The following is a 26,932-nucleotide window of genomic DNA, read 5'->3' on the forward strand; positions in this document are numbered from 1 at the left end:
ATAAGCTCCTTCCTATTAATTTTCTTAAGCTCCTCCTCTATCTCTAGGCGCTTAAACACGTTATAGCGTTTCTTAGCTTCACGCCGCTTGCTAGGGGACCAAAACACAGCACTACTGTGGTACTCCTGCCGTTGTTAGAGGTCTAGCTTTTTAGGCTTTTTGCTCTGCCTCTTCTTAATGTCTAGTGCTTTTTTAAGCCCCTATACGTTATTGTAGAGTATGCTGTTTTAGATTAAGATATAGTAGAGTAAGCGCCTTAGCTTCTTTGCCTCCTTACTACGCTTATTCTTTACTGCTAACCTAATAAGCAACTGTACTTTAAGCTAGTCTTCTCTACTGTAGTATAAGTTGGATAATAACGTATCTAAGGCCTTAGCTACGTTGTTAGTAAACCTAGTAAGGACTTTGTTGGGGTTAAGGGGTAAGATACTAGTGGCTTCGTGTTAAAGTCGTACTTTAGTCAAAGACCGTAAGCACTGATTCTATTGGTTCTTGGGGATAAGTACGGGTACTGGATCGGTAAGGGTTATCAACTAAGCAAAGCTTGTGAAGATAGGGTGCAATAAATAGTACAGAGTAGACTGTCTAGTTTAAGAGCAGGTTAAGATTCTAAAGACAAACTTAATTAATAAGGTTAAACACAAACTATAAGGGTTATGTTCCTATTAACTATATACTAATAAGATATATTACTTATTAATAAGTAACTAGAGTTAGTCTAATAAAATATATAAGGGTGCTTATAGACAAGTATATTATATTATGCTTATTAATAAGCAGTTATGTGTGTTATGCTTATTAATAAGCAGTTACATAACATCCCTATCTGTTCTGTCCTTCTCTACTGTTCGTTCCTTTAGGGCGGAGTTAGAGGTCTTGGTTGGCTGGTACTTATGTTTGTGCCGTGCCCTAGCACAGGATTATAACACTATCCCCCCTTCCTCTTTAGTTTATTCTTAAACTATATAATTGTCTTTTAGAGTTTTATATAATCTGCAATCTCTGTATCTAGTAACCTGTAAGTTAAGATGTCCTTGCACGCCTGCAATATCTGTCTTGCATCAGAAATCTGCTAAGCTAATACACCTACTAAAGTCTCTTATAATTGTTGTTTCTTTAGCAGCTATAAGTGCTTTATTATACCTAGTAGTCTAAAAGGTCTAAAGTGTGCTAAGTGTATAAAGGCTGGTAAGCCATGTGTAAATATGTCTTAGGTGTTATTAGATAAGACTTGTAAGGAGTATAAGAAAAAGGTAGAAGAAGACAAGTTACTTCTTATAACTGTTATTGCGTAATTGTTGTGTAATAAGAAAATCCTAAAACAGGCAAATAAACGCGTGCGGCAAAAGGCGCTGTGTTTAGCAAATGGAATAGTTAAGGCTGGCAAGTTAGACCTGGCCAAGGAAGTTAATCCTGACTGTTCTGCAGCGTCCATTGGCATGTGTGCCTCGCCAGCTACCTAGGGCGTTCTTGGTTTAATTAAAGAGTCTGTTGCGAATTATAGTACTTACGTACCAATCAGCAGCAACTTATAAGGTGCGCAGGTGGTTCCTATGTATTTTCTAAGTCTAGGTATCCTAACTATTTAACTAGATACCTTTGTTAATTGCCATTTCCCTTATATATTACTATTTTTTTAACTTCCTATTTATCTTTGCTGTTAGCTTAATAATAGAAGTTTTCCTGGATAGGCGTTCTAGGGTTGGCTGGTTCTAATAGCAATATGTGGAACACTAGGTAGATCTTTGCATCCTTTAGCAGATTAAGTCTATAGTTAACTAGGCTTATCTGCTTAGAAATAAAAAAAGGTCTAACTTTAACGTGGTCTAGTTTTTTTGTTAGTCTTTGTGTGCAAAGGTTTTTTATAAGGAGATAGACTTTATCCCCCTCTTTTAGCTAAGGTGCTGTTTTTCTTTTCTGGTTAACATATAAGATTGCTTGTTCTTAAGCCTTACTAATGTTTTCTAGTGCCTTTTTGTGCACTTCCTTTAGTCTTGCTACTAAGGATATTACTAATTTAGTCTGAATTAGTGTGTCCAGACTTCTAGTAAAGAGATTTGGGTGTATCCTATAATTTAGGAAGAATAGTAATTCTCCTGTTGCTTCTAACAATTTGTTGTTGTATGCAATCTGTGCTATAGGTAACAGCAAAACCTAGTTGTCTTGCTGCTGGTTGCTGTATATCTGTAGGTATGTTTCTATAGTCTAATTTGTTCTTTTAGTCTGTCTATCTGTCTGTGGATGATAGGCTGTTGAAAGCTTCTTCTTGGTACTGATAGCTGCTAAGAGCGTAGTCTAGTAGTTTAACATGAAGAGCTTGTCTTAATTACTAATAATTAATTTAGGTATACTGTAATGCCTTATGTGTTAATCTAGGAACACTTGTATAAGCTGCTCTGCAGTATAACTATGTTAAAACAGTATTATTTTGGCGTACTTAGTGAATCTGTTAACTATAACAAAGATTGAGTCGTAGTTGTACCTAGTAACAGGGTCTCTTAAGGTAGGTAGCTGTGTGACAAAATCTATCGTGATGTTCGTCCATAGTGCGGTTGGCGGCTCTATTGCCTGCATTTCTCTGTATTTTGCGTGTGTGCTATGTTTATTTTGCTGGCAGTTAACACAATTCTTAATATATTTAGTAACCTTGTCCTTTATATTGCTAAACTTATAGTATTATTTAATAAGTTCTATTATGTATGTAATTCTAGGGTGTCTGTGTAACAGGTTATTGTAATAATTAGCAATAACTTTGTCCTGAAGTTCCTCTAGTACATCTGATGTGGTGCGCTGGTCGATTTCGATCCGCATCATGTTGTTAAGCTGCTGCAATGGTCCTAGTGATCTATCGTCGTTGATTCCTAGCACTACGAACTGGTTGATTGTTTTTTCTCTAATAAGGTTGTGTTGTTAACTAAGTACATTAGCTCTACTATTGTTCTTGCCTAGAGTGTATAGTATCCTGAATTTGTATTGTCTAAGCATCTCAGACTAACGTACTTAGCGTTAGTTTAAGACTTTACTTGTAGTGAAGTATACCAGGTTCTTGTGGTTGGTATAGATAGTAAGTTCTAAGCAGCTTTCTGCGTATAGTTGCTAATGTTCTAGAGCTGAGACAATTGTAAGCAATTCTTTGTTGTGCACATTGTAGCGTTCTTTTAGTTCTAAGAACTTGCGTGAGTAGTATGCGATAGGGTGCTATAGTCTATCCTTTTCTTGTGTGATACATGCGCCTAATGCGAGATCTAAGGTGTCAGTCTCTATACGTATTAGTTTGCTGCTATAAAATGTGATTAATATAGGAGGTGCGATATAGGCTTGCTTAAGTGCTTTAAACACATTATCTTGTTCTTTTCCCTACTTAAATAGTGTATCCTTCCGCGTGAGCTTTGTTAGCAGGATTGCGGTCTTAGAGTAGTCCTTAATAAAGCGTCAGTTAAAGTTAACAAATCCTAAGAATTCCTAGATCTGTTTAACCGTTTTTGGCGTCTGCTAAGTCTTAACTACTTCCACCTTTGTTAGACTAATCTTGACTCTGTGTCGTCCTACAATATACCCTAGGAATTTAACTTCCTCCTTGTGCTATTTGCACTTTTTAGGTTTAAGCTGTAGGTCTGCCTGCTTTAGGCATTCTAGCACTTCTGTAACGTGTTTTGTGTGCTCTTCTAGTGTCTTAGAGTACACTAGGATGTCGTCTAGGTATGCTACTACAGTTCTGTTAAGGTGTGCTCTTAGAATGTTGTTAATTAACTCCTGGCACGTAGCTGGTGCGTTTGTTAGACTAAACGGCATAACAAGGTACTTATAGAGTCTATATTGCGTCCTAAATACTGTCTTCTATTCTTTTCCTTTCTTTATGCGTATAAGGTTGTACGCGCCTTGTAGATCTAACGCTGTAAAGTACTAAGCTCCTGCTAGCTGGTCCTGCAACTCTGTGATGTTCGGGAGCAGGTAGCGGTTCTTAATAGTGATTTTATTGAGCTTCCTGAAGTCAATGCAAGGTTGTAGCTTGCCATCCTTCTTAGGAACAAATATGATTAGGTACCCTGCAGGTGATTCTAATCTTCTAATAAATCCCTTCTTAAGGTTCTCCTTAATGTACTTACAAAGTACTTTAAGTTCCTTTTCTAATAACTAGTATAGTAGCCTAAAAGTTAGTGTCTTTCCTTCCTGGAGCTTGATCTTATAATCCTAGGGTTTATGCTTAGGCAGGGCTTTTGCTGTAAGCTCTTCTCTAAATATCTCTGCGTACTGTTAGTAAACGTTAGAGATGGCAGGAGGTGCACTCTTCTCCTCCTTAACTCTTACTTTGTAATCTGTAGGTCTCTTAGTATCTGCAGAGTTAACTACTCTATCTTAGCGCGTCTTATGTGTCGAAGAGACATTGTTAATCTCTTTCTTATCTACCAGCTGCTGCGTGCGCTGCGTAGGCGTAGATGCATTAGTGCTGCATTTACAACCTTCTAATAAAAGTCTTTCTTATGCCTAGTCTATCTTTAGATTGTACTTTTATAACTAGGGAAGTCCTAGTATAATGTTGTGCGTGGCCTTTGCAAAGACGTCTAGGTTTATTTCCTTGTAGTGCCCCTGTATCTGTAGGGGTGCCGCTATCACTTCAAACATAATCAGCGGTTTGTCTGGCATTAATTCTCTATTAGCTACTTAGAGCAAATAAGCGTGTTTCTTACAATATAATCTAAGTCTAGCTTAGAACACTGTTGTCTGTAATATGTAGTTTGCTTGTGCTCCTAAGTCTAAGAGTACTAAAAAGACTACTCTATTTAGTTTAATAGGTAGTTTAATAAGGTGATTAGTCCTGATGCTATTAATAGATCGATCCCTAGGGCTCGTAGGCGCTGGCCTAAAAAAGTCTCCTTATTACCAAACCCTTTGTATTCCTTAGTAGTGCAGTGTTTCTTACAGTCTGCATTAAGACAGTTCTGCTAGTGTGCGTTGTAGCAACTTCTATTAACTACTAGCTACATTTGTATTGTGGCCTGTGGGTTATCTGTACCAGGAAAGTGTGCTTTCTAGCGCTTGTTAATAAGATAAAGTTCACACAGGTCATTGTGACACTAGTACCATTGGTTGCGACAGAGGCCTTATTGTGCTAGGAACTATCCTGCACTAAGCTTCTTGTTATAGTAGATTATACATCTGTCTTTAGTGCATGCTATCTATATAAGGTTTCTGTGTTTTAGGTTTTAGTAATCTAGGATATACTATAGTTGTGGGCTAATTAGTAGTAGTTCTTCTTTCTGTTTCCGCATACGTTCTAGGCTGAGCTGTGTTTCTCGCTTGCACTAAAGCTGGTCTTCAGCTTCTTCCAGGTCGTTAGTGAACTGTTCACCGTCGTCGATTTCCTTGCAGAATCAGTGAACGAGCTCTTGGAGTTCCGGCGTGAATTCTCCTGTTGGCGGTCCTACTATAGGGCTGACGAGTTCCTGACACATTTAGCAATAGGCTTCTTCGTCTTCGCGCTTTTGGCGCTGTCTCGCTAATTGCTCTTGTTTACGTGCCGCGTGGTATCGCTGGTTATTGTTGGAGTAGTATTCCGTTTCTTCGCCTGTCTAGGCGTCCTAGTAAGATGTTGCCACACGAATTGGAGGTACGATACAGTCGTCATCGTCCTCTAGACCAGACTCTAGGTCTTCCAGCAGTCGTCCTATATTATTAGTAAGAATTTCCTATTTACTAGCTTCTGTATCATTGTAATCACAGGTAAGTACGTTTAACTGGCAGTGAACCTTGTTCATCTGGCAGTCCCTGGCAAAGTGGCCTAGTTTGCCACAGTTGTAGCAGTCCTTGCTGCCTCCTGATTGCTTGCCCCCTTTTGTCTTCTCGTTCTATCGCTTAGGTGGTCCTTTAATAAGGTTTGAGAGGTCTATTACTTCTGGTCTAAAGTATCCACTCTAAGTGTTGCTGTAGATGCAGCAACCGGTGTTTAGCTAATTACAGCCTCCTTGTTGTTCTCAGTTTAGGTTGTTGCGCTACTAGTTCCTTAGTAGCTGCCTTTTAGTAGCAATGACGGTGGTACAAGCTTGTAGGTTGTCCTAGAGCTCCTGCTAGAGTTCGTAGAGGCGTACGTTGATGTTAATAGTAGTATTAATAAGCTTGTTAAGGGTCTTAGTGCTTACGCTGGTGCGCATAAGTTCTTCCTTAACCTTAGGCTTCAATCCTTGTCAAAACATGGTGGTCAGAGCAGTGTCGTCCCAGTCAGTGTTGGCAGCGAGCTGCTGAAACTCCGCGGCGTAGTCGGCGGCTGACTTGTCCTGCCTGATCCTCTAGATGTTGCAACAGGCAATATGTAGTTTGTTGGAGACTCTGAAGATTAGCTTAATCTTCTCTTTGAATAGGTTAAAGTCTCTTATCTATACATCTACATTGTCTAGGGCCTTACTAGCTTAGTACTGCTGCACAAAGGGCTTAATCTAGGTAAACGCCTTGCCACGCATGTAGCTAGCTGCAAGGACTACTTGTTTAATCTTAGGAACCTTCTTACCTTAGAAGGTGAAGAAGAGGTCCTACTATATAAGCCAGTTATTAAGTTTGCTATAATCTCTGTAGTAGAGATTAGGCTTATTAACGTTTATAGTGCTAGTGGTAGCAGTTACGTCTATATTAACGTTGCTAGACGTAGAGTTGCTAGGGGTAGCACAGGATCTAATAGTACTTATCTTAGGGGTGTTTAAAATGTTAAAGTTGTACTTTAGTTAAAGACCGTAAGCACTAATTCTATTAGTTCTTAGAGATAAGTACGGGTACTAGATTAGTAAGGGTTATTAACTAAGTAAAGCTTGTAAAGATAGGGTATAATAAATAGTACAGAGTAGACTATCTAGTTCAAGAGCAGGTTAAGATTCTAAAGACAAACTTAATTAATAAGGTTAAACACAAACTATAAGGGTTATATTCCTATTAACTATATACTAATAAGATATATTACTTATTAATAAGTAACTAGAGTTAGTCTAATAAAATATATAAGGGTGCTTATAGACAAGCATATTGTATTATACTTGTTAATAAGCAGTTACGTGTGTTATGCTTGTTAATAAGCAGTCACGTGACATCCCTATCTGTTCTGTCCTTCTCTACTGTTCGTTCCTTCAGGGCGGAGTCAGGGGTCTTGGTTGGCTGGTACTTATGTTTGTGCCGTGCCCTGGCACAGGATCGTAACACTTCGAAGCCTTTAAGTATTAGCTTTTCTGTGAAGGTAGACACCTAGGCAGCCTAGAATAGATTAAAGAAGTTGCCCTTCTTTACAGGGACCTTCCTATAGCTATTTGTAGTGAACTAAGCAAGCTCCTTCTTGTATGCTGTAGATAGAGGCTTAAAGTTAACTACATCTAGTGGCTGAGTTCTTTAAGTTAAGTAAGGGGGAAGGATACATATTAGAATCTGATTGTTATTACAGTACCTAATAAAATTAAGCGTTAGGTGTAATCTGTAGCTATCTACTATTAAAAGCTAATAGGATCTCTGTGCTTTCTTCTTAGTGTAGCAATCAAACACTTGCTTAAGCTAGGCAAGGCTAACGTTGTTATTAGTCCAGCCAGTAGGGGTTGTAGTAAAGTAGACTAAGTGCTTTCCTGGCTCTATACTCTTAACCCAGCTTAATTGTACTACCTTTCCCTTGCCTAGATAGATAAGGCCTAGCGGCAACGCACTTCCATCAGCACAGGTACATGCCAGCACTAAAATCCACTCTCTATTACTATCTTAAAGCGTTGCTTTAACCTCCCTCTTATCCCATCTGCGCTTACTAAACACCTGTTTTAATCTACCTACTACTCCTATTATAAAGCCCTTCTTATCCATATTGTATGTGTAGCAGCTCTTAACAGAGTATTTAGTAATCTTCTACTATAGAAGGTTAAAGTAGAGCTTATATTTAGTGTATAAGTTAGCTAAGTAATAGGTAGTATCTATAGCGTTAGTCTATTGTAAGGTAAGCTTATTGTTGTAGTTATAGAGAAAGCGAGTAACCCAGCTATTAGAGACTAGATTTTAGGCCATAGATAAAGCAAAATTCTATATTATATCTTATGTAGGTAGTAAACAACGCTTAGTAAGCACATCTATATGCTTTATTAGCTCTCTCTCTTGTTCTAGGTTAAGCTGTTGTTAATTAATGTCCTTAGTCTCCTGTAACGCCTGTACGCGTTAGTGTTAGCAGGACAGAGTTAAGCAATTAACGCTAAACTTGTTAGCAAAATGCTAATATACAAGTTTTTCGCCTAGTTCTAGCGCATTAATTACTGTAAGCGCTTTGTTAATAGGTGCTATAGTTGTTAAGATATGACGCGTCAAAGTATGGCGTAGTTTAGATGAGTCGGGCGTTGCGCGACTCCGGGCGTTGCGCGCACGGACACGGTAGTGTGTCATGTCCTGCATGCGCCTCTTTGATACAGGCCACTGTCATGGGCCTTCATCTCCCCATGGATTCTCCGATGAGTCCCGCGACCCTGCGTACTAACTGTCTGCCGACTAACAATGCTCTGACTGACTTAGCGTTATCTCTATCACGGTTAGGCTGCCCAAAAGTGTAAGCACGGCAGTATTAGGCCGCCACTGCCTTGCACCCTCTTCTAGCCAGCGAATGAAGCTTCCCTAATATCGCGCCCACTTCATACAGCGGGAGCTTTGCGGGGATCTGTCCATCTGCTACCTGCCCTGAGGTTTGCAAGGTCCGGTCCTATGGATGGCTTCGTAATGCTGAGTTTCCTGATGTGTGACCGAGGCTAGGTTCAACAATTCAACCTCGTGTAAGTGCCCCTTGTGAGCATGCTACTATAAGAACCTTCCGATCAGCTCTCTTCCTTGTCGATAGCAGGCCTCGGGAACGCTAGCTGAGGTCAAAGCACACGGCGGGTCTGCTCGCTTGGTTTTAACATCTGCTGTCTGCTCGCTTCTTGCTGGGCTGCAAAATTCCATCGTTGTGGTCTTCTCTTCAGTTTTCATCTTTGAATCTCGTCCGTTGCTTTTTTTTTTTCGGTTGCCATAACCTTCATCAGCTTCCTAAAACCATTTTCGCCATGCTCGGGCTGACTCCGGCACTTGGTGCGCTTCTACTTGCTCTCCTCCAAAATGAGGCCACAGCAATACCAACATGGCCAGCCTCTACTGATGAGCTAGAAGATCTGCTGTACGTTAATTCCGGCTATCGAGCACGTGGCTTTGCGGCGCCTGTCATTCCATGTTCAAAAGGCTCGGGTGCAGATCGTAATTCGGCTGCCGAATGGATACGAACAGCTTTTCACGACATGGCTTCGGCAAGTATATCATCAGGATCGGGGGGAGTGGATGCATCGATTCTCTACGAACTTGCCAGTTTAGAGCACGCAGGGGCTGCCTTCCGAAACACTCTTGAGCGATACGCCCCATACTTCTCGAGTCGCACATCGCTCGCAGATCTCATTGCTGCAGGCGTCTACAGTGCTACAAGATCATGTGGTGGACCAGCAGTGCCTGTACGTGGCGGTCGTAAAGATGCCACAGCAGCAGGGCCGTCCGCACAGGTACCTGATGCTGCCAACGCGATTGGTATCTTCAGAAATCAGTTCAACCGCATGGGCTTTGCGGGTGTCAACAACACGGAAATGATTCAACTAGTTGCATGTGGTCATACGCTTGGGGGTGTGCATGCAGCAGAACAACCCAACATCATCGACGCCGGACAATTTCCTAACGATTACGCTACCTTTGACACCTCGGTTGCTTCTTTCGACGGCAAGAACGTCGTAGAGTTTGTGTCTGGAAACACAAAGAATCCTATGGTAGTCGGGAAAGCATACAGAGCGGACAACAGGGGAAGGGACTCGGACCGTAGGATTTACAACTCCGATGGCAATATCACGGTTAAGGCTATGCAAGACCCCCAGAAGTTCAACAGCATGTGCAAGACCATTTTCCAGAAGATGATCGACACTGTACCAAAAGACGTGTCTCTTACTGAAGCGATCACGCCTTACGATGTGAAGCCGTACGACGTCCAGTTGACCCTACTGGACGGTGGTACTTCACTGGGGTTTACTGGCGAAGTACGAGTGAAGACCAACTCACGCTCTGTCACCAGAGTCCAGCTCATCTACAAGGATCGAACTGGCGCTGCATCCTCAATCCCAGTCGACACTTCTCTCAAAGGGACATCGTCTGGATTCGATGATGACTTCTCATTCTACAGCTTCTCGACAAGTCTCTCAGCTGAGACGTCAATATCGTCCTTCAACGTTGTAGTGTCTTCAGCCGACGGTACGCAGGAGATATTCACCAACAACGACGACGGGTATGCTGTCAACGACAACGTCATCTTTCAGAATCCCCAAAGCTGTGCAGATAGCTCAGGAAAACTGACAATCGTCGCGGCTGTTCGCGACAGCAGCACACCTAGCGTACAGATCGTTGCAAAAGTGCCTCGTGCGAGTCCCACGCCCGTTCCCAGTCTTTCCACGGCTACTGTTGCTATGGCATATCAGTCAGCTGTTGGGCGCTACAAGCTATACTCTACAGACGGTTCTGCTTCTTCAGATAATGTAGTGATGCTCGGTATATTCGCTGGGAGTGCGTCCGACAACTACAAGGACATCAACAGTCTACCTACAGCGTGCAAGCCTCTCTCCACTGCGACGCCAACACCAACCCCAACTCCATCAGCCGCCCCACTCGACTTCCAGGGATGCTACACCGAGCCGACCGGTAGCCGTGCGCTAATTCCAGCTGAGCTGAAGGATGATGAGATGACTGTCGAGAAGTGTGCTGCTTTTTGCAATCCTTACAAGTTCTTCGGGCTCGAATACGGCAGGGAATGTTACTGTGGCAACGTGCAGAACGCAAATAGTATATCCACAACCGCTTCGGACTGCAACATGCCCTGTAACGGCGACTCAACCCAGACGTGTGGTGCTGGTCAGCGATTGAGCTTGTATAAAACCGTAGGTTGGTCACCACCGATTAACCCGGCAGTTGATGGATATGACTACTTTGGATGCTATAGTGAGACAGCACCGAACCGTGCCCTGTCAGACTCAAGTGTACATAGCGATAGCATGACTGTTGATATGTGTGCCGCTTCATGTCAGGGGTCTGCTTTCTTCGGTCTTGAATTTGGTCGCGAGTGCCGTAAGTTTTGACAACTCGTGGTTCAAAGAAATGGTTCACTAACGCTCACTAGACTGCGGTTCCAAGATCAACGAGGGAAGTACTCCTGAGCCCGAAGGTGACTGTTCCCTACTTTGTCCTGGCAATACCAAGACGTTATGTGGTTCAAGTCAGCGGCTCAACGTTTACAAGAACAAGATTCCACCCACCGCATCTTCAACCATTGCAACGCCTACACCAACGCCCACGTCTAGTAAGCCAACTATCTCCGGCTACACATATACAGGCTGCATCGTCGATACCCTTAATCCACGACCTCTCAGCGCAGACATGACTTCTTCATCGAGCAACAGCTACGCATACTGCGCCAACTATTGTACCGGATTCCCGTACTTCGGCGTCGAATACAGTAACGAGTGCTACTGCTCATGGGTCCTTCCTGTGGTGACTGAATCCACTCCAGACACAGACTGCAACATGCTGTGCGCAGGCACCTCAACTCAATACTGCGGCGGCCCCAACCGCGTCACAGTCTTCAAATCCAATGCCAACATTGCCGTCCCCGCCAACCCCACTATCCTTGGCTACGGCTACAAGGGCTGCTATACTGACGACGTAAACGCGCGTGTTCTCACCTCCTCTGTGCTTCGCGACGACGGAATGACTGTCGAACGCTGCGCCAGTGCGTGCGCTGGCAGTTACTACTTTGGCACACAGCACGGGGATGAGTGTTACTGCGGCGAGAGCTTTGTGGGCGATACAAAGGTTGTGGACCAGGGTGAGTGCTCGATGAAGTGCAAAGGGGATGGAAAACAGTTCTGTGGTGCAAACGCTAGATTGAGTCTTTATGAGAGTATGGAACATGTCAATGGGACGGCGAGTGGCGAGGTTGAGATGGATGTTAATTATCGATTGATGCAGTGAGAGATGTGTCGTTGTGGCGGTTCAACGAACTCACCTTTCACGCTTTTTACGTTTTCGCTAGATGAATAGAGTATTGACAACACCCAAGCTTGTGTGTTGATAAAGGATCATGACTATGAATACGCAAGCCTTCAAATTTCGTATATTTTTTTCTAACCTGAGCATAGTTTGTATACTCAAAAAGTGATATAGTAGATGCAAACTGGCGAGGATAGATGTTATCGTTCGCTGTGCTGCAAAGAGAGTGGTCGAACCAGCAGAGCAGACGTCGGGTTGCCAAGATCGCGAACGCACGGACCCAGCTCGACCTCACGTCCGTCGAAGCTCCAGGTGCCGGTTAAGGAACCCCACATCTACACCGCAACAATGGCTTCAGGATACGGACTTGCTGGCGGTACGTATGCGTTACTATCCCTAGAGACTGAGGAGCGACTTTAGAGGCGGCGGAGCACCAGGAGCGGACGCAATGGCAGGATGAACCGGGACGACAACGATGCGAGCACAGCGACAAGGGCACGACAGCGGCGACAACACTGGCAGCTTTTAGGCCAAAACATGGAGAGCGCGTGATCTGGGCATTTTTTTGCAATGTTTGTGGCAACCAATAGCACCAAGCTACCTTTTTGCGACCGCACGACGACGTAGGAACACTGGACTCCATGACGACACAGACTGTAGCATACACACCCGATACATACCGCCAGAACTACGGAGGGGATCTACCTGCAAGACCTCCACACCAACGTGAAAGCCATGAATCCGCCGACCGCCGACCTTCCACATCCGCTCCAGCGCACACTTACAACCCCCTCTAAAGCCGCTTCAAAGCTCCAACCACACATGTACACCTCTACAAAGACCTCTGCTGACCCTGCCATCAGGCCCCTCGCGCTGCTTCCCCTTCTGGCAAGAAGTTCTCGCCTGCTACGTGACCAACACAAACGCCGAGGACGACTCGGGCAAGGCCAAATGCGTGCCCGTGCTTGAGGACTACTACGAGTGTCTGCACCACAAGAAGGAGGTGCGTCAAACCCACTCCCAGTCCCCCCCATCTCCACTCTGTCGAATTCGCACCTCTTTGAATCAGCTCCTCCCCAAGACAACGCGCTTCAATACACGGTCGAGATGCAGGTGCTAAAGGACTAACGCAATCAACGTCAGGCTGCCCGCACCCTCGCCCTCCAAGCCGCCTACCGCAAAGCTGAAGCCAACATAAAGCGTGACGACGCGCCCTCGGCAGGTGAAATACGGAGACTGGGTGTGCTTGACGCTCCCTTGGAGGAGAAGAACATCAAGGCTTCCAAGTGGTTCCCGCACAAGGAGATCAACTAGAAGCTCTGTGGGAGAAAGACAGAAAGAAAGAAAGAGAGAGAGGGAGGGAAAGAGATCACTGTGTATACCAACCAAAACAGACCAAGCCACAATAACTGCAAGGAGAGAGCGGGGAGGTGCAAATGCAATGAATTTCAATCATCTCTTTTGTCCCTGTTGCGTAACATCGTACACTGAATTTGGTGCTACCCAGACCGCATAGAAAAATCGACAGCTCGGTAGTATCGTGACATCGTAAACAATCGTGCCACCCCATGCGCCATACTGTAAACCATATACTCGAAGACAAGATACGACGCCTCATGCTCCCCAACGTTGTTCCCGCAAAAGCGATCTTGCACTCCTGAACGACTCGTAGCTACGTTCTCAGTGCTTCCGAGATTCCTGCATGCATGTCAAGCAAGCTCCACCCGCCACACGCAGGTGATCAGTCCCTCCCTCACCCCACAAACAACAATCGCTAGAATACTAACTCCTATAGTCATCGCTTTCCTAAATGGCAGAGCGGCCGACGACTCCGTGAGCTTGAGCCATGCTGTGATGGAACGATCCAATCTTTTGAAAGCCCCTGATGTTTCGTTAGCACACACCCTGACCCTACGTGCTGAATACAAGAACTCACTTGGACAAATCATAGCTCTCTTCCTCAGGCTCCTGCTCCTCCTCGAAGCTTGTCAGACTCGCTCCCCTGACCATGCCACCCAGCCCACTGGGTCCAAGAGCATTGACGTTCGAATTGCTCCTCGAGCGCTGGCTGCCACCCAGGTCGCGGCGACTCACCGGTCGCGAGACAGTCCTGCTTGGGCTTTCGGGTCCAACATCGTCGTCGTCGCCCGGCTTGTCATCTGAAGCTTCCTGATCCTCGGGCTCAGCACTGCGATCATCCTCAGGCAACATCGGGGGTGAACTGGGCTGAGCGAGCTCCTCATCGTTGTCCTTCTCGTCGTGGTGCATCTTGGTTGGACTGAGATCGATGGGAAACTTTGCAGGTGTGCTAGGCAGATCGACAAACTTCCAGAACGGTGCCGGACTGGAGAAGTTCATGTACTGGCTGGGCATTTGGGCGGTGCTGGGAGGCGCGAGACGAGGTGCATGGCGGGTTACTAGTGGCGTGACTAGGGCATTGTTCATCCGACCTGTGTCGTGATTGCCCTGAATGTTACTTGTGGTTGCGTCAGAGTAGAGAGTAGGAGGGGAATTTGCTGCTTCGCTTTTCAGACCTGAGAGCCCGAGGCCTTGGACCATTGGCTTGACAGGATCGACGCCAGGCGATGATTCAAGATGCGATCTGGGCTCTTCAGTCTTTATGTATGGAGGGGGACGACCGTCGATGCCACCGTAAATGAGCCGTTTGGCAGGTGTGACGAAATGGTTCATCTCCCGGATGTTGGGCGATTGCTTCAGAGCGCCAAATGGACGAGAGCCACGATCAGGCGTAAACGACTCGTTGGCCACGGGCACAGATGATAAAGGCGGTGTTGCTGAACGGGGCGGGGACTTCATGCGAGCGCCTTGGTGCCGAGGATCGCGGTCGAGTGCACCGATCAGGCGTTCTGTGGCTTGAGATGGGTTTCCGAGTGCAGGCGAGCTGGGGCCAGAGCCATCAGGGCGGAAACCGATGGCTATCCCGCCACCTTTGCGAGGATTCAGCAGCTGCTTCCTAATGAACTCTTCACGCTCTGAGTCGGCAATCTTCCACTTCATACCCTTGCCAGGTTCATCTGTACGACGTGCAACCTTCTCGAATGATTTGTTGAGGGACAGGTTGTGGCGGATGCTGTTCTGCCAGCCGCCGTTGGTAAACCGGAAGAAGGCATACCGCGACTTGATGTGGTCGTAGATGTTCGCCAACGTCAGCATCTCCTCGTCGTTGCTGAGGATGGCTTGGCCAATCAGCTGTGCATAGCTGTACGGTGGCTTGATGTCCTTGGCCTGGTCATGGCTATAGTCAACCTCGTCGGTGGAGTCAATGACGACGCCGCGAGAGAAGGTAGCAGGGGAGCCTTTGCTACGGGGGCCAGTACCTGGCTGAAACGTCATAGGCGTACCAGGCGGTGGACAGCCTGGAGTTGATGTCATCGGGTTGTAGTAGGCTTGTGACGACTGGTGCTTGTTCTCGCGATTTCGCGGGTGTGAGGACGGTGGGAACGGATCGTACTGCTCGCGCTTCGGTGTAGGACCGCTGGGGGGTATGTTTTGATGTGATCTTGGGGGTGGATTGCCATCGTTGTCAGACTCTCCAGCCTCTTCTCCATTCGCTTGTCGCAGAAGCATTGGATGGAAATGATCTTCTTGGCTGGCGAGGAGAAACAGCATCTGGGTACCCATGATACTGATGCAGATACCCGAATGCAGCATTTCCATTTGGCCCTTGGTCACATGCACGTCGTCCAGCTTGAGACCATTGCGGCTGTTCACCACGATGTACCACTTTTGGTCTGCTGAGTCGAAAAAGATCTCAGCATGTATGCGCGATACCTGGCGTTCAGGGCCTAGGTCGATGTGCACTCCCCAGTTTGAGACCGACTGGGCCTCACTCTGAGGGAGACCAGGGATGTCTGCCTGGGAGCTGGGCGGCTGTGGGCGGACGGACGAGTCTGCACGCCCGATGAGGATCCTAGTTTCCTGGACGAAGAAGCACCAGTCGCGGGCAGCTATCTTTGCAAAAGCGGCGATGTTGTGGCCCTCGTTCTTGCGGGCCTGCAGGTCGTTTGCATAGTCGATGGCGGCATTCGGCGTGTAAGTCGAAGGAATACCAAGGGCAGCAATGATGCGGTTCTGCCTCTCGACGGGGTCTTCGTCGTCGGCGTTTGGGAGGGTGGTGTTGCTGTCATTGCTGGCAACAGACTCGGTGATGCGCGCGCGTGGAGGGTCGGCGGTCACAGGGACAGGCGCAGGTTCGTTGCCGTTGAGCTGATCGAGTGAGTATATGTGCCCCGAGTGTTCAGGGACAGCGCTGCTCACCCGTCTGCGCTTTCGCGAGGGCGTGGCTATCGAGTCGGCATCAGACTGCGGCTGGGCGTCAGGGTCCCGGCGGGAACGGAGTCCTACTCGTGGCGGCATCTTGCATAGGCGCGGGTGCTGGAGAGGGTGAAAGTTAGCGAGGGTGCTGCGTGTTTATAAATGTTTGCTGTTGGTTTCCATGTGCACATCCACGGTAGGTAGGGTCTAACCGAACCACAGCCAGTTGTCCGGTCGCCGTTACCAAAGCGCCTCTCATAGTACGGGCGGTCGCAGCCACTTCGACCGTCTCGCTATGTCCAACAGGCAATGCGACTCCCAAACGTCAGTCGCGCATGCCTCGGAACTCGGTGGGCGCATTCTGAGTGCCAGGAGCCACAGCACGAGGTCTTGACGTCGATGCCCCTCCACCGCAACGAAAGAAGCATACGTACCACGAATATCGATATCCGTCCTCTACTGCAAATGCGCGAAGCGTCTGGCGTGAGTTATTCAAGTTGGCGCAAAGTGGCCGGCAGTGTCGGTGCGTTCGCAGGTGATGGGGTTGGGTAAGTGGGCCGCGGTCGCGATGGGCTCTGCGCTGGGACGTGTGCCGATGTTTGTTTTCGGTGACGCGACCGGTTGGCGTCGAACGTCGACGGCAAGAACGCAGGAACGCAAGCACGCTGTGTAAGCCGTATAGGGCAGACGAGATGAAACGACGTCAACTGTCGCGCGCGCTGTCGAACGCGGTGAGCTATCGATAGGGATAAGATTATCTCAGAGCCGCAGACGTCGTCGAGCCATTGCGCCCGAAATTACTTTCGTAATGTATATCCGTGCGCGTCGTGGCTGACCAGTCACGTGTGCGAGAGAGGGCTGCATTTTCAACAAGTGCGGCAGCGAGTGCACGCCTGATGGTTGCCGAGAGTTGACGAGAGCTGCCGAGAGTTGACAGTTCAGCTGCCGAGCATAGTCTCTTGTTGACCAGAACCTGTACAGTTCGTCTCCCTGTACTTCTTTGTTTGCTACGCCGCACTGCAATCACAGCCAGTCTGCGCTGCAGCGTCTCTCCCCTTCGCCCCCCCCCCCTCCATCAACCCTGGAGCGAACGACAAGCCTACCTAGCCTTGCGTCGCACACCAGCGAGCCACCCTGTGCACGCCGAGTCGCGCCTCCCAAAACGCTGGCATGCTCCCGGGCCAGCGGTCCAAGCTGTGTGATTGCAGGGCGAGCCGCCCTTTGTTAGTCGCAGCAATTTCAAACTTGGCCGAACGCGTTTGCTGATTCCAATGCGTCATCAACGCGCTCTGACATGGTATGATAGAAGCCGACATTTGAGGAGGCTGGGGAGGAAGGAGGAAAGTTGCAATCCGCCATGCTTGGTGAACAAGGTTGGAAAGAATGGCAAGGCTGGCAACAGGTGGGTCATGTGATAACCGGGTACTTTTAAGCTGCGTTCATGACTCCGTGACTCTGGACGTCAATCCGTTCCATCTCTACAGACAGAACCATGACAAATGCAAGTGACGGCCGTCATCTGTACTGAATATGTGATCGTGTATATATGGCAGCAAGCGGCTGGTCCGAACAACAATAATAGCCATATTCACGAGTATCCAAGATCCTTTCTCCCCCGACGATATCAACGTACGGTATCCAACACAACCAATAAATCGATCGCAGAGACATAGCTTCAGCCCTTAGACCCAGTCATCGCGGTCTCGATTATCTCTGCCTGCGTTGTTGCCTTTCAGCCATCCTACACTAGAGGTAGCCACGCCTCTCCACCGTTCGACGCTCTTCTTCTTGACAAACTGGTACTGGCGCGAACGACTACGCTCCAATCGTTGCTTGAACGGAGCTTCGCCAGACATACCCAAGCCAGCAAGTTCCATATCGTCTCGAACTTCGGCTTCTCTGAACCCAAGTGCCGACTCGGCACGCTTCGTCCTTGATGAGCTGCCTCGATTCAACGCATGATGTTTGGAACCCATCGTCTCATTCGAGCGGACTCTTCGCAGACGATCCTGTAGCTCCGCTGCTTCGCCATCATCAACCACTCTGCCCTTTCGATTTGATGGCGGGGTATGATAGTCCCAGTTGGAGTTTATGCGGCGGATGGCGTACTTGCGAGGACTATGATCGAGTATCTGCCCAAGCTCTTGCAAATCCTCCACTTGTGCTCGCATCCGGTCAAGTGACTGCATTCGTGGCGCAGCAAAAGCACGCCCTTGAACAGATTGCGAGCGCTTGCGGCCTAGTTGAGGCGGAGACTGGCCGCGTTGGTGCTTATGTGCGGTGCGCTTCTCTTCGATAGCCATAGCTACCTGGGCGACTGAATTGGGCACCACATCAAGAGAATTCTAACGCGTGTCAGCTCTGGGTACACGAACCCCAAAAGGGAAGCGTGCTCACCATGTGAATCAGTACAATGGGCAACTGAACGGTCACCAACTTTCTGTACGGTGTTAGTGTAGCTAGTATTGTATGGAGTATCCGATGACTGACGTATGAGCACTGCTTACGATGACATTTAAAAAGTATCGAACTTCGAAGTATTTACCTGAACAATCAATACTCTCTTCTGATGAACGTGATGGTGCTCACTTACCACACTTGACCGTAGCGTGTCCACGAGGTGCTTCGAGATCGCAAGTGCGGATGTGTGTTTGTTGAGAAGGCACGCCATGCCAGCCTGCAGTTCCTTGCTTGACAAAGCTCTTACTAAGTATTGAACGTTCATTGTTGTCGAATATCCGCGCTTGACCAGCAGATCTCTCCATGGTCGACGCAGCAGCCTACAAGTACGACTCATCAGTATTACACAGAAAGAACCAGAAGTCGTTGCCAAACAAACGTGTTTGTAACAAAGGATATCCCGCTCCAGCTGGAGTTCAATCTTCTTGATAGCCTTCCGACTGTTGTTTGCGATATGCACATCAACATAGATGCTCGTTCCGCTGACCCAGACCTGTCTGTGTAGACCGGCTGTTACTCGTACGACTTCAAGGGCAGTGTCGCGAGCCTTGACCCATTCGTCCGAGGCAGTGAGAGGGCTGGGGAGAGATACAAGAGCTTTCTCGGCTTTGCAGTAGTTAGCAGGTTGTTGGTATCAAAGTGTATGTTACATACGATCATATACTGAAAGGATAGTGACGTCTTCCGAAGTCCTGACGATGTACTGCCTGCCGTGATCGCGAATGAGCAGCGACACGCATAGTGCGTATCGAATGCGTGCATTTTTGGAATGAAAAGGTGGTGGTCCAACATTGAGTGGTAAGCTCAAATTGAAAGCGAGGTTCGTGACAGAGGGCGTCAAGTGCCAGAATAAATCGTTTGAACTGATCGGCTTCTGTTCGTAGACCATGTGTAGGGGTGGCGGGTGGTCTTCATCGATTAGTTCCGTTGCAAGATTGAGAAATACGCATCGTCTGTTTCCACTCATTTCCTCTATGCCGAGAAGGTCAATAGATATTCGTGCAACATCCAGAGTCCTTCTGTGCCGTATGCGTTCAGCATCGTCGATGTTGATTTGGACAGTGCCCTCGATCGAACCCCCACCCACGAATATACCGGCTGATAGGTCCAGGCCAAGCTCAATTCGAGGATGACGGTGTGAAGGAAATTCGAGTATGTCATTCGAGACTGGCTCGCGGATGAATGTTCTAGAAGGTATGCGTCGGTTTTTGTCCTGCGATTGAGGACCCATTTGCGTAGCAACATGGCGCAAAGGTGATAGGGGCTGCCCGTGTTGAGATATCGTTTGGCTAGCGCCTCTAGGAGGAAGTTGCGATGGTGTAGGTAGTTTTTGTGTTGTAGTGGGGGGAGGCAGCCGCAGATTCGTCACTGAAGGCGCCGCTGGAGCCCGGCAAGTTTGAGAAGCACTGCATGCACGCGTACGCGATGAAGAACGAGGAGGAACACTGCAGGGCGGAATGCTGTATATGCTGGAAGCGCTGTTATTGTCCCCGGGACTTGGTGGTGATGGTGTTCTAGAGGATTGCTCTCGACATGTGGATCTACCCCCGTTGCTCTCGATGCTGTTCTTTCTGCCCGGTTCTCTGTTCTCCCCATGCCTAATATCAGCGCTTGGACGACGCTTTGATGCAGCAGAAAGCTTTCTTGATACTTCTGGTCGCGACGTGCTTCGAGAAAGGTTGTTGTCCGAAAGAAGTCGTCGCGGTATCGTATCCGCTAGACTTGGCTCAGTGAGTTCCCGGATATCAGACAGAGGGCGTACTTTTGCCCAGGAGGACGCCTGCAGAGAGGGTGCTCTGGAACCTCCGATGGAGCTGCTAACCATGCCTCCACCGCCGGTGATTCGGCTGCCGTTCGTCTGAGGCGTCGCAGCGAACGATGAGCCGCCGGCTCGTTCCAAGGAAAGGCGAGTCTCTGTATATAGACCTGCGTCTGGCTGTGGCTGTGAGTAACCTGACCCCTTCAGCAGCCGTCCAGCGAGCTCGGTCAATGTCATCGCAGTCTACCCTGCTGATGCGCTTCGTTGTATGCCGTGATAGGGCGTGACAGTCTCGTGAACGACAGATTGGGAAACTGGCGATTGGTGATTATATGTTGGCCGAGTGATTGATGCGGTATTCGTTACTGCTAGAAACAGGATGAAAGTCATGTGAGACTATGTCGATGCTCGATATCCTGGAGGGGTGGTGAGGTCTGTCGCTTGAGGTTTGCACGACCGTGCCGTGTAGCGTCATGGTTTTCAGAGGTCGTGTTCGCAGATGAATAGCAAGCGTGGCCAACAAGGCACCTTCTGCGGTTAGGAGCTGATACACGTGTAGAAGACGACATCGTCAATGGGAAGGAAGCACGAAGGAAACAGAAAACGCGACTTGTGAAACGATCTGGTGAACGAGTATCCAAGGGCAACTATTACAGATGGTTCAGCTTCTACTGCTGCGATCCGTTTGTCAATGCCAGCGATTGTTCAGGCAGGAGCGGCCACGTTTTGATGGATTCTGCGCGGGCTGCCAACTCGTACATTGCCCGCGCAGGGCATGGGTTCATTGCCCCTCACGCGAACTTTTTGCTGCGTTCAAAGAGATACTAACATGCTTGCGATGGCTTCGTCCTCTTGCGCTCTCGCTGTTCCGGTTACAGAGATGCGATTGCTGCTTTCGCCCTTGCCATCGGTTGACGCTCTCAGCTCTCCGCCAGGGGTGATGAAGTCGTCGACACTCAAATCGGCCCTTCAACATCACGATGCACCACGGCGGGTATGTTGGACGTGAGACGAAGCGTCTCGAATGGGTCTCGGCTCTCGACCTGTGGACCGTGTCAAGGTCAGCTGTGCCCAGCAGATGCGGCGCATGACCTTTGTTTGCCCGATTGGGGTAGCAGAACAGCTCTTCGTCCAAGGCGAGCGACTCGCAAAGAGTGGTTCGCGAGTGCGAATTTTCACACCGACGTATCGGGCAGACTACTCTATGGGTGCTTGCGAATCAGAAGCCGGCGCATGCTGGTGCCGTTTAAGCGGGGTGCAGGCCAAGCTCTTCCTTGTGACCAGCCAGCCCCTGCGGTGTCTGTGGTAACGTCTGCATTGTCTGCGGCGTCTGCGGTGCTGCTTGGAGGATAGTTTGCCAGCGTCTTGTCAGAGACTCGGACATGCAAGCCTCGCTGGTGGGAGTGTAGACTGCTTGTTCAAGAGGAGCTCTGCCTGCTGAGCATGTTAAGGGGTGTTTCTTTCTTTCCTGCCACCGACCGCCAGATTGGGTTGCTGCCAGATTAGGCTGCTGCACTTGCTGCATCGTCAGCCTTACCACGCCGTAGCCAGGCGTCAGCGCGCAGTGACTTCATGGCGGTGGTCCGCGTCTCACAGCGCGTGGCCTCGATGCAGCGAGCAGGCCGCCCGAGGTCGTGGTTCTGTTGGTAGCCGTCCCTCGGCTTCGACGGTGAGTCGAGGTGGAGACATGGCACAAATTCATGGATGATGTACGCCGCACGTAACGGTCGCAGCTGCAGATCCGTGGTGCACCGGGGAGCAGGCTGTCTTGATAGAGGCGAAAGGCGCGCTGCTATCATGGAGAAGCCGGAGATGCTCTGGAAAGCCTGGCTGGTGGCGCGGGAGATGGTGTCCAGCTAGGCTGCATGCAGTGCTGGTGCTTGCGTCGGTTGCCCCTGCCGCTTACGGCTCCTCCACGATGCACCGTTTCTCGAGGGCAGCGGTGCAGCGTGATGCAGCGCACACCCCGTAAAGAAAATTCTGAGCTGGTCGGCCAACCGCAACTCCGCACGCCTTGGCCAAACTCAAGTGCGGGCGGGAGTGGACGCTCGGTCGCGATTCGATTCGCTGCCATTTGCTGCCCTCTGCAGAGGAATCTTCAAGCACCGTGAACTGGTCGTGGCCCGCCCGCGCCTTTTGAAGTCCAGCACCTCCGCCCCTCCGCTGGCCCTCTTTCGTTTTCATTACCCAAGAGCTTACCTCACAACTTCTGCGCGGCCACACACATCGCTCGACCCCTTGGACCGTTATCAGACATTATCAACCCCCCAAACAAACGCAATCGCTGCTCGACCCGGCACTGCGGCTGTCTACCCCAGCGCGCGCTTAGCCGATACAGAGCCTCCTGCCGCACGTAACGCCTGTTTGCTGTCGCGTCTAGGTATCTCACCTCTTGGCGCTCCTTTGCCCCTCTATCAGCTCGGAGGGGTACGGTGGACGCAGATGGGAGATAATAGCGTAACAGCTATGACGGCCGCCGTGGGCAAAGCAGAGGACCCGCGCGAGGGCTCGACGTCCTCTATCGAAGACTATCCCGAGCCCGGCCAGGCTGAGACATATACCCAGGAGAACCCCCAGCAGCAGAAGCGCAAAGGCGGCCGCAAACCTGTGAGCCTCTCCACAATCGCACTATCTTGCCTATCATGAGCGCCGCAGTCGCGCAGGCATTTGACATGTCACGAATTGGACTAACCAAGCGCCGTAAGATCTATGCTACCTCGGAAGAGCGCAAGCAGCGCAATAGGCAGGCACAGGCTGCCTTTCGCGAACGTCGAACCGAGTATATCAAGCAGCTGGAGAGCACTATCAAGCACCATGAGGAGACGCTGCAGAACCTGCAGAACAGTCACCGCAACGCCGCCGACGAATGTCTTATGCTCCGGTATAAGAACTCTCTTCTCGAGAGAGTCTTACTGGAGAAAGGTAGGAATTGCCTATCAGACAGGCCGGTGTCGACGTGCGCTAACCCCTGCTCCACCAGGCATTGATGTCCAGGCTGAGCTGCGCGCGAAGACTGGCAGTCCCAATCTAGGGCCTACGAGGCCTGCGGCTTCGGCACACCCGTCTCCGAACCAACCTCCTCTCCAGCAGCGTGCCATCCTGAATAGACAGCAACAAAGACGATCGTTGCAGGGACCACCGAAAGCTGACGGCACAAATGGCTTACCTACGATCCAGCCGGATGGTCCCATTCAACGATCACCATTGTCGCAGCCCACCCCAGGTTCTCACTTGTCCTCGCCTGCTCAATCTGCGACGCGCTCGCCCAACTTTATGCCTCAAGGCCACTCCGTGTCTCCCAACTTTGGCCCCGTTCCTCCCCACCAGCAGCAGCCGCAGCAATTGCGGCCACAGCCTCCTAGGTCCAACTTCAACCCTATGATGGCAGGTCCCCAGAGACCGTCTGTGATCACAAACCAGGCGCCTGTGAATGGCATCCCAAGCGCGTCCACTGTTGGCCCTAGCGCAAACGGCATAACTCAAAGCAGTGGTTCTTCCTCCTTCTACCAGTCGCAGTACTCAGATCACATGAACCAACTAGGCAAGCTGACCCATCTATATCCCTATTTAGGTATAGGACTTTGTAATCCTAGGCTGATTGGCGTGTAGAGCAGGAGTACGATGAGCAAGCCGACAACTACGACCACGAAGAACCAAGCGATCAATCGGCCGGCCCTGGCCCCGGCCCCGGCCCCTTCCCGCATCACAACTTCCCACCCGCGAACAGCATGCCACCCCCGATGCCACCCGCGCAGAATCCACCCTTCGCCAGCCCAGCCGCGCTGGCACCAAGTGATGGTGGCCAGCCGTTCAACAACATGAACCACCTCTTCGACCCGTACGATCCGATGCTGGATGCAGATCCGTTCGGGCTCTCTGCTAGCATGCATTTCCCTACTATGTATGAATCGAGATGATCGACGCAAGGATGAATATGAACTGGTCAAGAGGAGGGCATATAGGACACCTATCTTCAGCCTTTGATTCTTACCAACCGATACGTTTTTAATGTGTTCTTTAGCGGGCGTCACGACTGGCTTCGACGTCATCAGACAGCATAATGGCGTTCCTTAAATAACGGCAACCGCTGGCCATAGACCTGGCAGCATTCTTAAAAGTTTTGTTACTCTCAGATGCTAGGGCATCATTATTGCTTTGAGACGTTATAGACATTCCAGCTGTACGGTTATCACCGCTCTTCTGGTAAGGGAATTGAGCTTTTTTGGATAGCTCTTCCTCGCGAGTTGGGAGGAGCGTCATACTAGGTGTGTTCAAGCTGGATCAGCTGTTCACGGTTCTCTGTTCGAGGGAAATATGACTGGGACTGGCTAGAGGGGAACGAGCAGAACCCTTCTACGGCGCAGTCGGCCAACCACCTTGGGGACCGACTGTTGCCTTGTACATACACCAATACCAAAGCCAATGCTCAACGTCTCGCAAGAGCGCGACATGAAAGTGCCTCACTAATACGAACCTCGGGATGACGTTGACTCTAGGCCAAGCTGCGTCGCTTAAGCGAATCGTGCCAAACGCTGAAGCAGCGACGTCTGACACGGTACAGGCAGCACCAACACCTACGATTGCTCACTACTACTTGGAACACAAGCATCCTAGGAGATGAATCGAAATGCTGCCTGCACAAGTAAATTGCAGCGTCATGCGCTGCTTGATGCACCTGTTGTTGTGGCCCGTGCCCCACCTGGGAATTGACTAAGCGAACCAACCCACACGAATTTCCTTACGTGGTCTGCAAGCGTGCTTCCACCAGCGTCAACACCTCGTTTGAGAGCCACCACCGAGAGTCCAGTCCCTAGTACCGTAGGGCCAGCTCTCGCATTTTTCTTTTCACCCCGGCAGATTGCGCATCTAGGAGGGCAAAGCGCAAAAGGCGCTCTAAACCATCAAGATGACGACAATTGCTTCCAAGGTAAGCTCGACCTCCCCTCAAGTGGCCGCTACAGCCCCGCGCCACAGTGCAGGCCTCAATGGAGCGTCTGGAGACTTGTTACATCTCAGAGCGACAGCTAACAATGACTCCAGAACATGTACGAGCTGCTGGGTATGCTGCTTCCAACTCCACCGCTTGCGAAAACTCGCTCATGACCCCGCAGGCAACGATCCCGAGCTCGACCCCAACAGGCCAGCTGAGCCACCGACAAAGGCCATCGACAAGCCTGCCCCTAGGCACGGCAAGCGCGACGGCTCCGACGTCAAGGCCTCTCCCCCCGTTGAGCGCCAGGGCAACCAGAGCCGCGCCAAGCAGAGCAACAACGCCAACGACAACGGTACGTCGAAGCAGATATTTTCTAGGAAGAGGCACAATGGGTGCAGATTGTATCGCATTGAGCTTGGACTGACGGTATACAGCTTTTAGGGATCGCGGTGTCGGCGCTAGCAGCAACCGCACCCGTGGTTCTGGCGGTGAGTACAGGCGCATCACAGTACCGTTATAGACACTGATTTTTTGCAGAGCCTGAGCAGCGTGGTGGCCGTGGTGGCGGTCGCGGCCGTGGTGGCCGTGGCGGTGCCCGTGGTGGCCGTGGTGGTGCCGCCCGTCAGGAGGGTGACCGTCACAGCAGGACCAACATCGGGTATGGCACCCAGTCTTCATCCTCCATGTAACACCTCTAACATTCTATAGCGAGCACGAGAAGCAGGCTGCTCACGGCTGGGGTGCCGAGACTGGTGAGGCCGAACTCGCTGACGAGCAGGCCGGTGAGGCCATTGCCCACAAGGAGGAGAAGGAGGCCGTCAAGGAGGACGCCGAGGCTGAGGCTGCCGAGCCCGAGCCCGAGGACAATTCCAAGTCCTACACTGCCTACCTCGCCGAGCTGGCTGAGAAGAAGCTGAAGCTTGGTGAGCAGAACCTCCGCAAGGCCAACGAGGGAAGCTCCAAGAACTTCCCCGAGGGTACCCAGGTCACTCGCCAGGAGGAGGACTTCTTCGCCGGTTCCGGCGGCAAGGCCAAGCGCGAGCGTCAGCGCAAGGAAAAGGTCCACGTCGAGCTCGACGGCGACCGCATGCTCGCTCCCCCTCCCCGTGAGGGTGGTGCCCGCGGTGGACGCGGTGACCGTGGCGGCCGCGGCCGCGGCGAGGGTCGTGGTTCTTTCCGTGGCGGCGAAGGTCGTGGCGGCGAAGGTCGTGGCGGCGAAGGTCGCGGCCGTGGTGGTGACCGCGGTCGTGGTGAGGGTCGTGGCGGACGTGGTCGTGGCGAAGGCCGTGGCGACGCTCGCCCCCGTGGCGGCCGTGGCAACGCTCAGTCTGGCCCCAACGTCACCGACTCCAGCGCTTTCCCCAGCCTCGGCGCATAAACGCGTCTCGACATTACGTCGACTACTTGCACGACTGTAGAAGCCGTGCCTGACGTTGGCAACAGCAACGTCTCATCGATACGAC

At 49.9% G+C, this 26,932-nt stretch overlaps 6 protein-coding genes across 7 annotated transcripts, besides 23 other annotated features; 4 read left to right on the forward strand and 2 right to left on the reverse strand.

Annotated features, from left to right (window-relative positions):
• Positions 1–439: part of a mobile genetic element that runs on past the window's edge.
• Positions 438–441: a direct repeat.
• Positions 442–933: a long terminal repeat.
• Positions 442–5,518: a mobile genetic element.
• Positions 442–7,182: a mobile genetic element.
• Positions 663–710: a tandem repeat.
• Positions 2,160–2,239: a tandem repeat.
• Positions 3,587–3,837: a mobile genetic element.
• Positions 3,590–3,834: a mobile genetic element.
• Positions 3,590–3,837: a mobile genetic element.
• Positions 3,593–3,807: a mobile genetic element.
• Positions 3,908–4,077: a mobile genetic element.
• Positions 3,908–4,101: a mobile genetic element.
• Positions 3,908–4,128: a mobile genetic element.
• Positions 3,911–4,029: a mobile genetic element.
• Positions 3,911–4,098: a mobile genetic element.
• Positions 3,917–4,134: a mobile genetic element.
• Positions 5,505–7,210: a mobile genetic element.
• Positions 6,695–7,182: a long terminal repeat.
• Positions 6,916–6,963: a tandem repeat.
• Positions 7,183–7,186: a direct repeat.
• Positions 7,193–8,380: a mobile genetic element.
• Positions 8,381–9,038: 658 nt separating this feature from the next.
• EKO05_0003450 (uncharacterized protein) lies at positions 9,039–12,024 on the forward strand (the record flags this gene model as incomplete). Its single annotated transcript, XM_038938433.1, has 2 exons — positions 9,039–11,121; positions 11,174–12,024. 2 exons carry the CDS (start codon positions 9,039–9,041, stop codon positions 12,022–12,024), a joined length of 2,934 nt encoding a protein of 977 aa, XP_038800820.1.
• Positions 12,025–12,390: 366 nt separating this feature from the next.
• EKO05_0003451 (uncharacterized protein) lies at positions 12,391–13,356 on the forward strand (the record flags this gene model as incomplete). Its single annotated transcript, XM_038938655.1, has 3 exons — positions 12,391–12,418; positions 12,906–13,045; positions 13,186–13,356. The coding sequence occupies 3 exons, from the start codon at positions 12,391–12,393 to the stop codon at positions 13,354–13,356; spliced, it is 339 nt and encodes a 112-aa protein (XP_038800819.1).
• A 492-nt stretch (positions 13,357–13,848) lies between these two features.
• Positions 13,849–16,419, reverse strand: EKO05_0003452 (transcription factor; the record flags this gene model as incomplete). Of its 2 annotated transcripts, XM_038938619.1 has the most annotated exons (3): positions 13,849–13,924; positions 13,979–16,269; positions 16,321–16,419. In XM_038938619.1, the coding sequence occupies 3 exons, from the start codon at positions 16,417–16,419 to the stop codon at positions 13,849–13,851; spliced, it is 2,466 nt and encodes an 821-aa protein (XP_038800818.1). The 2 variants fall into 2 exon arrangements, with proteins under 2 accessions (XP_038800818.1, XP_059492149.1); XM_059636166.1 differs by having other exon boundaries at positions 13,979–16,419.
• Positions 16,420–17,999: 1,580 nt separating this feature from the next.
• EKO05_0003453 (uncharacterized protein) lies at positions 18,000–20,008 on the reverse strand (the record flags this gene model as incomplete). The annotated part of the gene is made up of 6 exons (XM_038938383.1): positions 18,000–18,662; positions 18,715–18,757; positions 18,808–18,862; positions 18,911–19,097; positions 19,157–19,383; positions 19,432–20,008. The coding sequence occupies 6 exons, from the start codon at positions 20,006–20,008 to the stop codon at positions 18,000–18,002; spliced, it is 1,752 nt and encodes a 583-aa protein (XP_038800817.1).
• Positions 20,009–23,002: 2,994 nt separating this feature from the next.
• On the forward strand, positions 23,003–24,453 carry EKO05_0003454 (uncharacterized protein; the record flags this gene model as incomplete). Its single annotated transcript, XM_059636167.1, has 4 exons — positions 23,003–23,143; positions 23,242–23,458; positions 23,517–24,077; positions 24,146–24,453. 4 exons carry the CDS (start codon positions 23,003–23,005, stop codon positions 24,451–24,453), a joined length of 1,227 nt encoding a protein of 408 aa, XP_059492150.1.
• Positions 24,454–25,442: 989 nt separating this feature from the next.
• Positions 25,443–26,847, forward strand: EKO05_0003455 (uncharacterized protein; the record flags this gene model as incomplete). The annotated part of the gene is made up of 6 exons (XM_038938372.1): positions 25,443–25,463; positions 25,577–25,595; positions 25,648–25,821; positions 25,904–25,957; positions 26,007–26,127; positions 26,178–26,847. The coding sequence occupies 6 exons, from the start codon at positions 25,443–25,445 to the stop codon at positions 26,845–26,847; spliced, it is 1,059 nt and encodes a 352-aa protein (XP_038800815.1).
• Positions 26,022–26,087: a tandem repeat.
• Positions 26,848–26,932: the final 85 nt, after the last annotated feature.

This window comes from Ascochyta rabiei, chromosome 5 (assembly GCF_004011695.2).
Source record: "Ascochyta rabiei chromosome 5, complete sequence".
Taxonomy (NCBI): Eukaryota; Fungi; Ascomycota; class Dothideomycetes; order Pleosporales; family Didymellaceae; genus Ascochyta; species Ascochyta rabiei.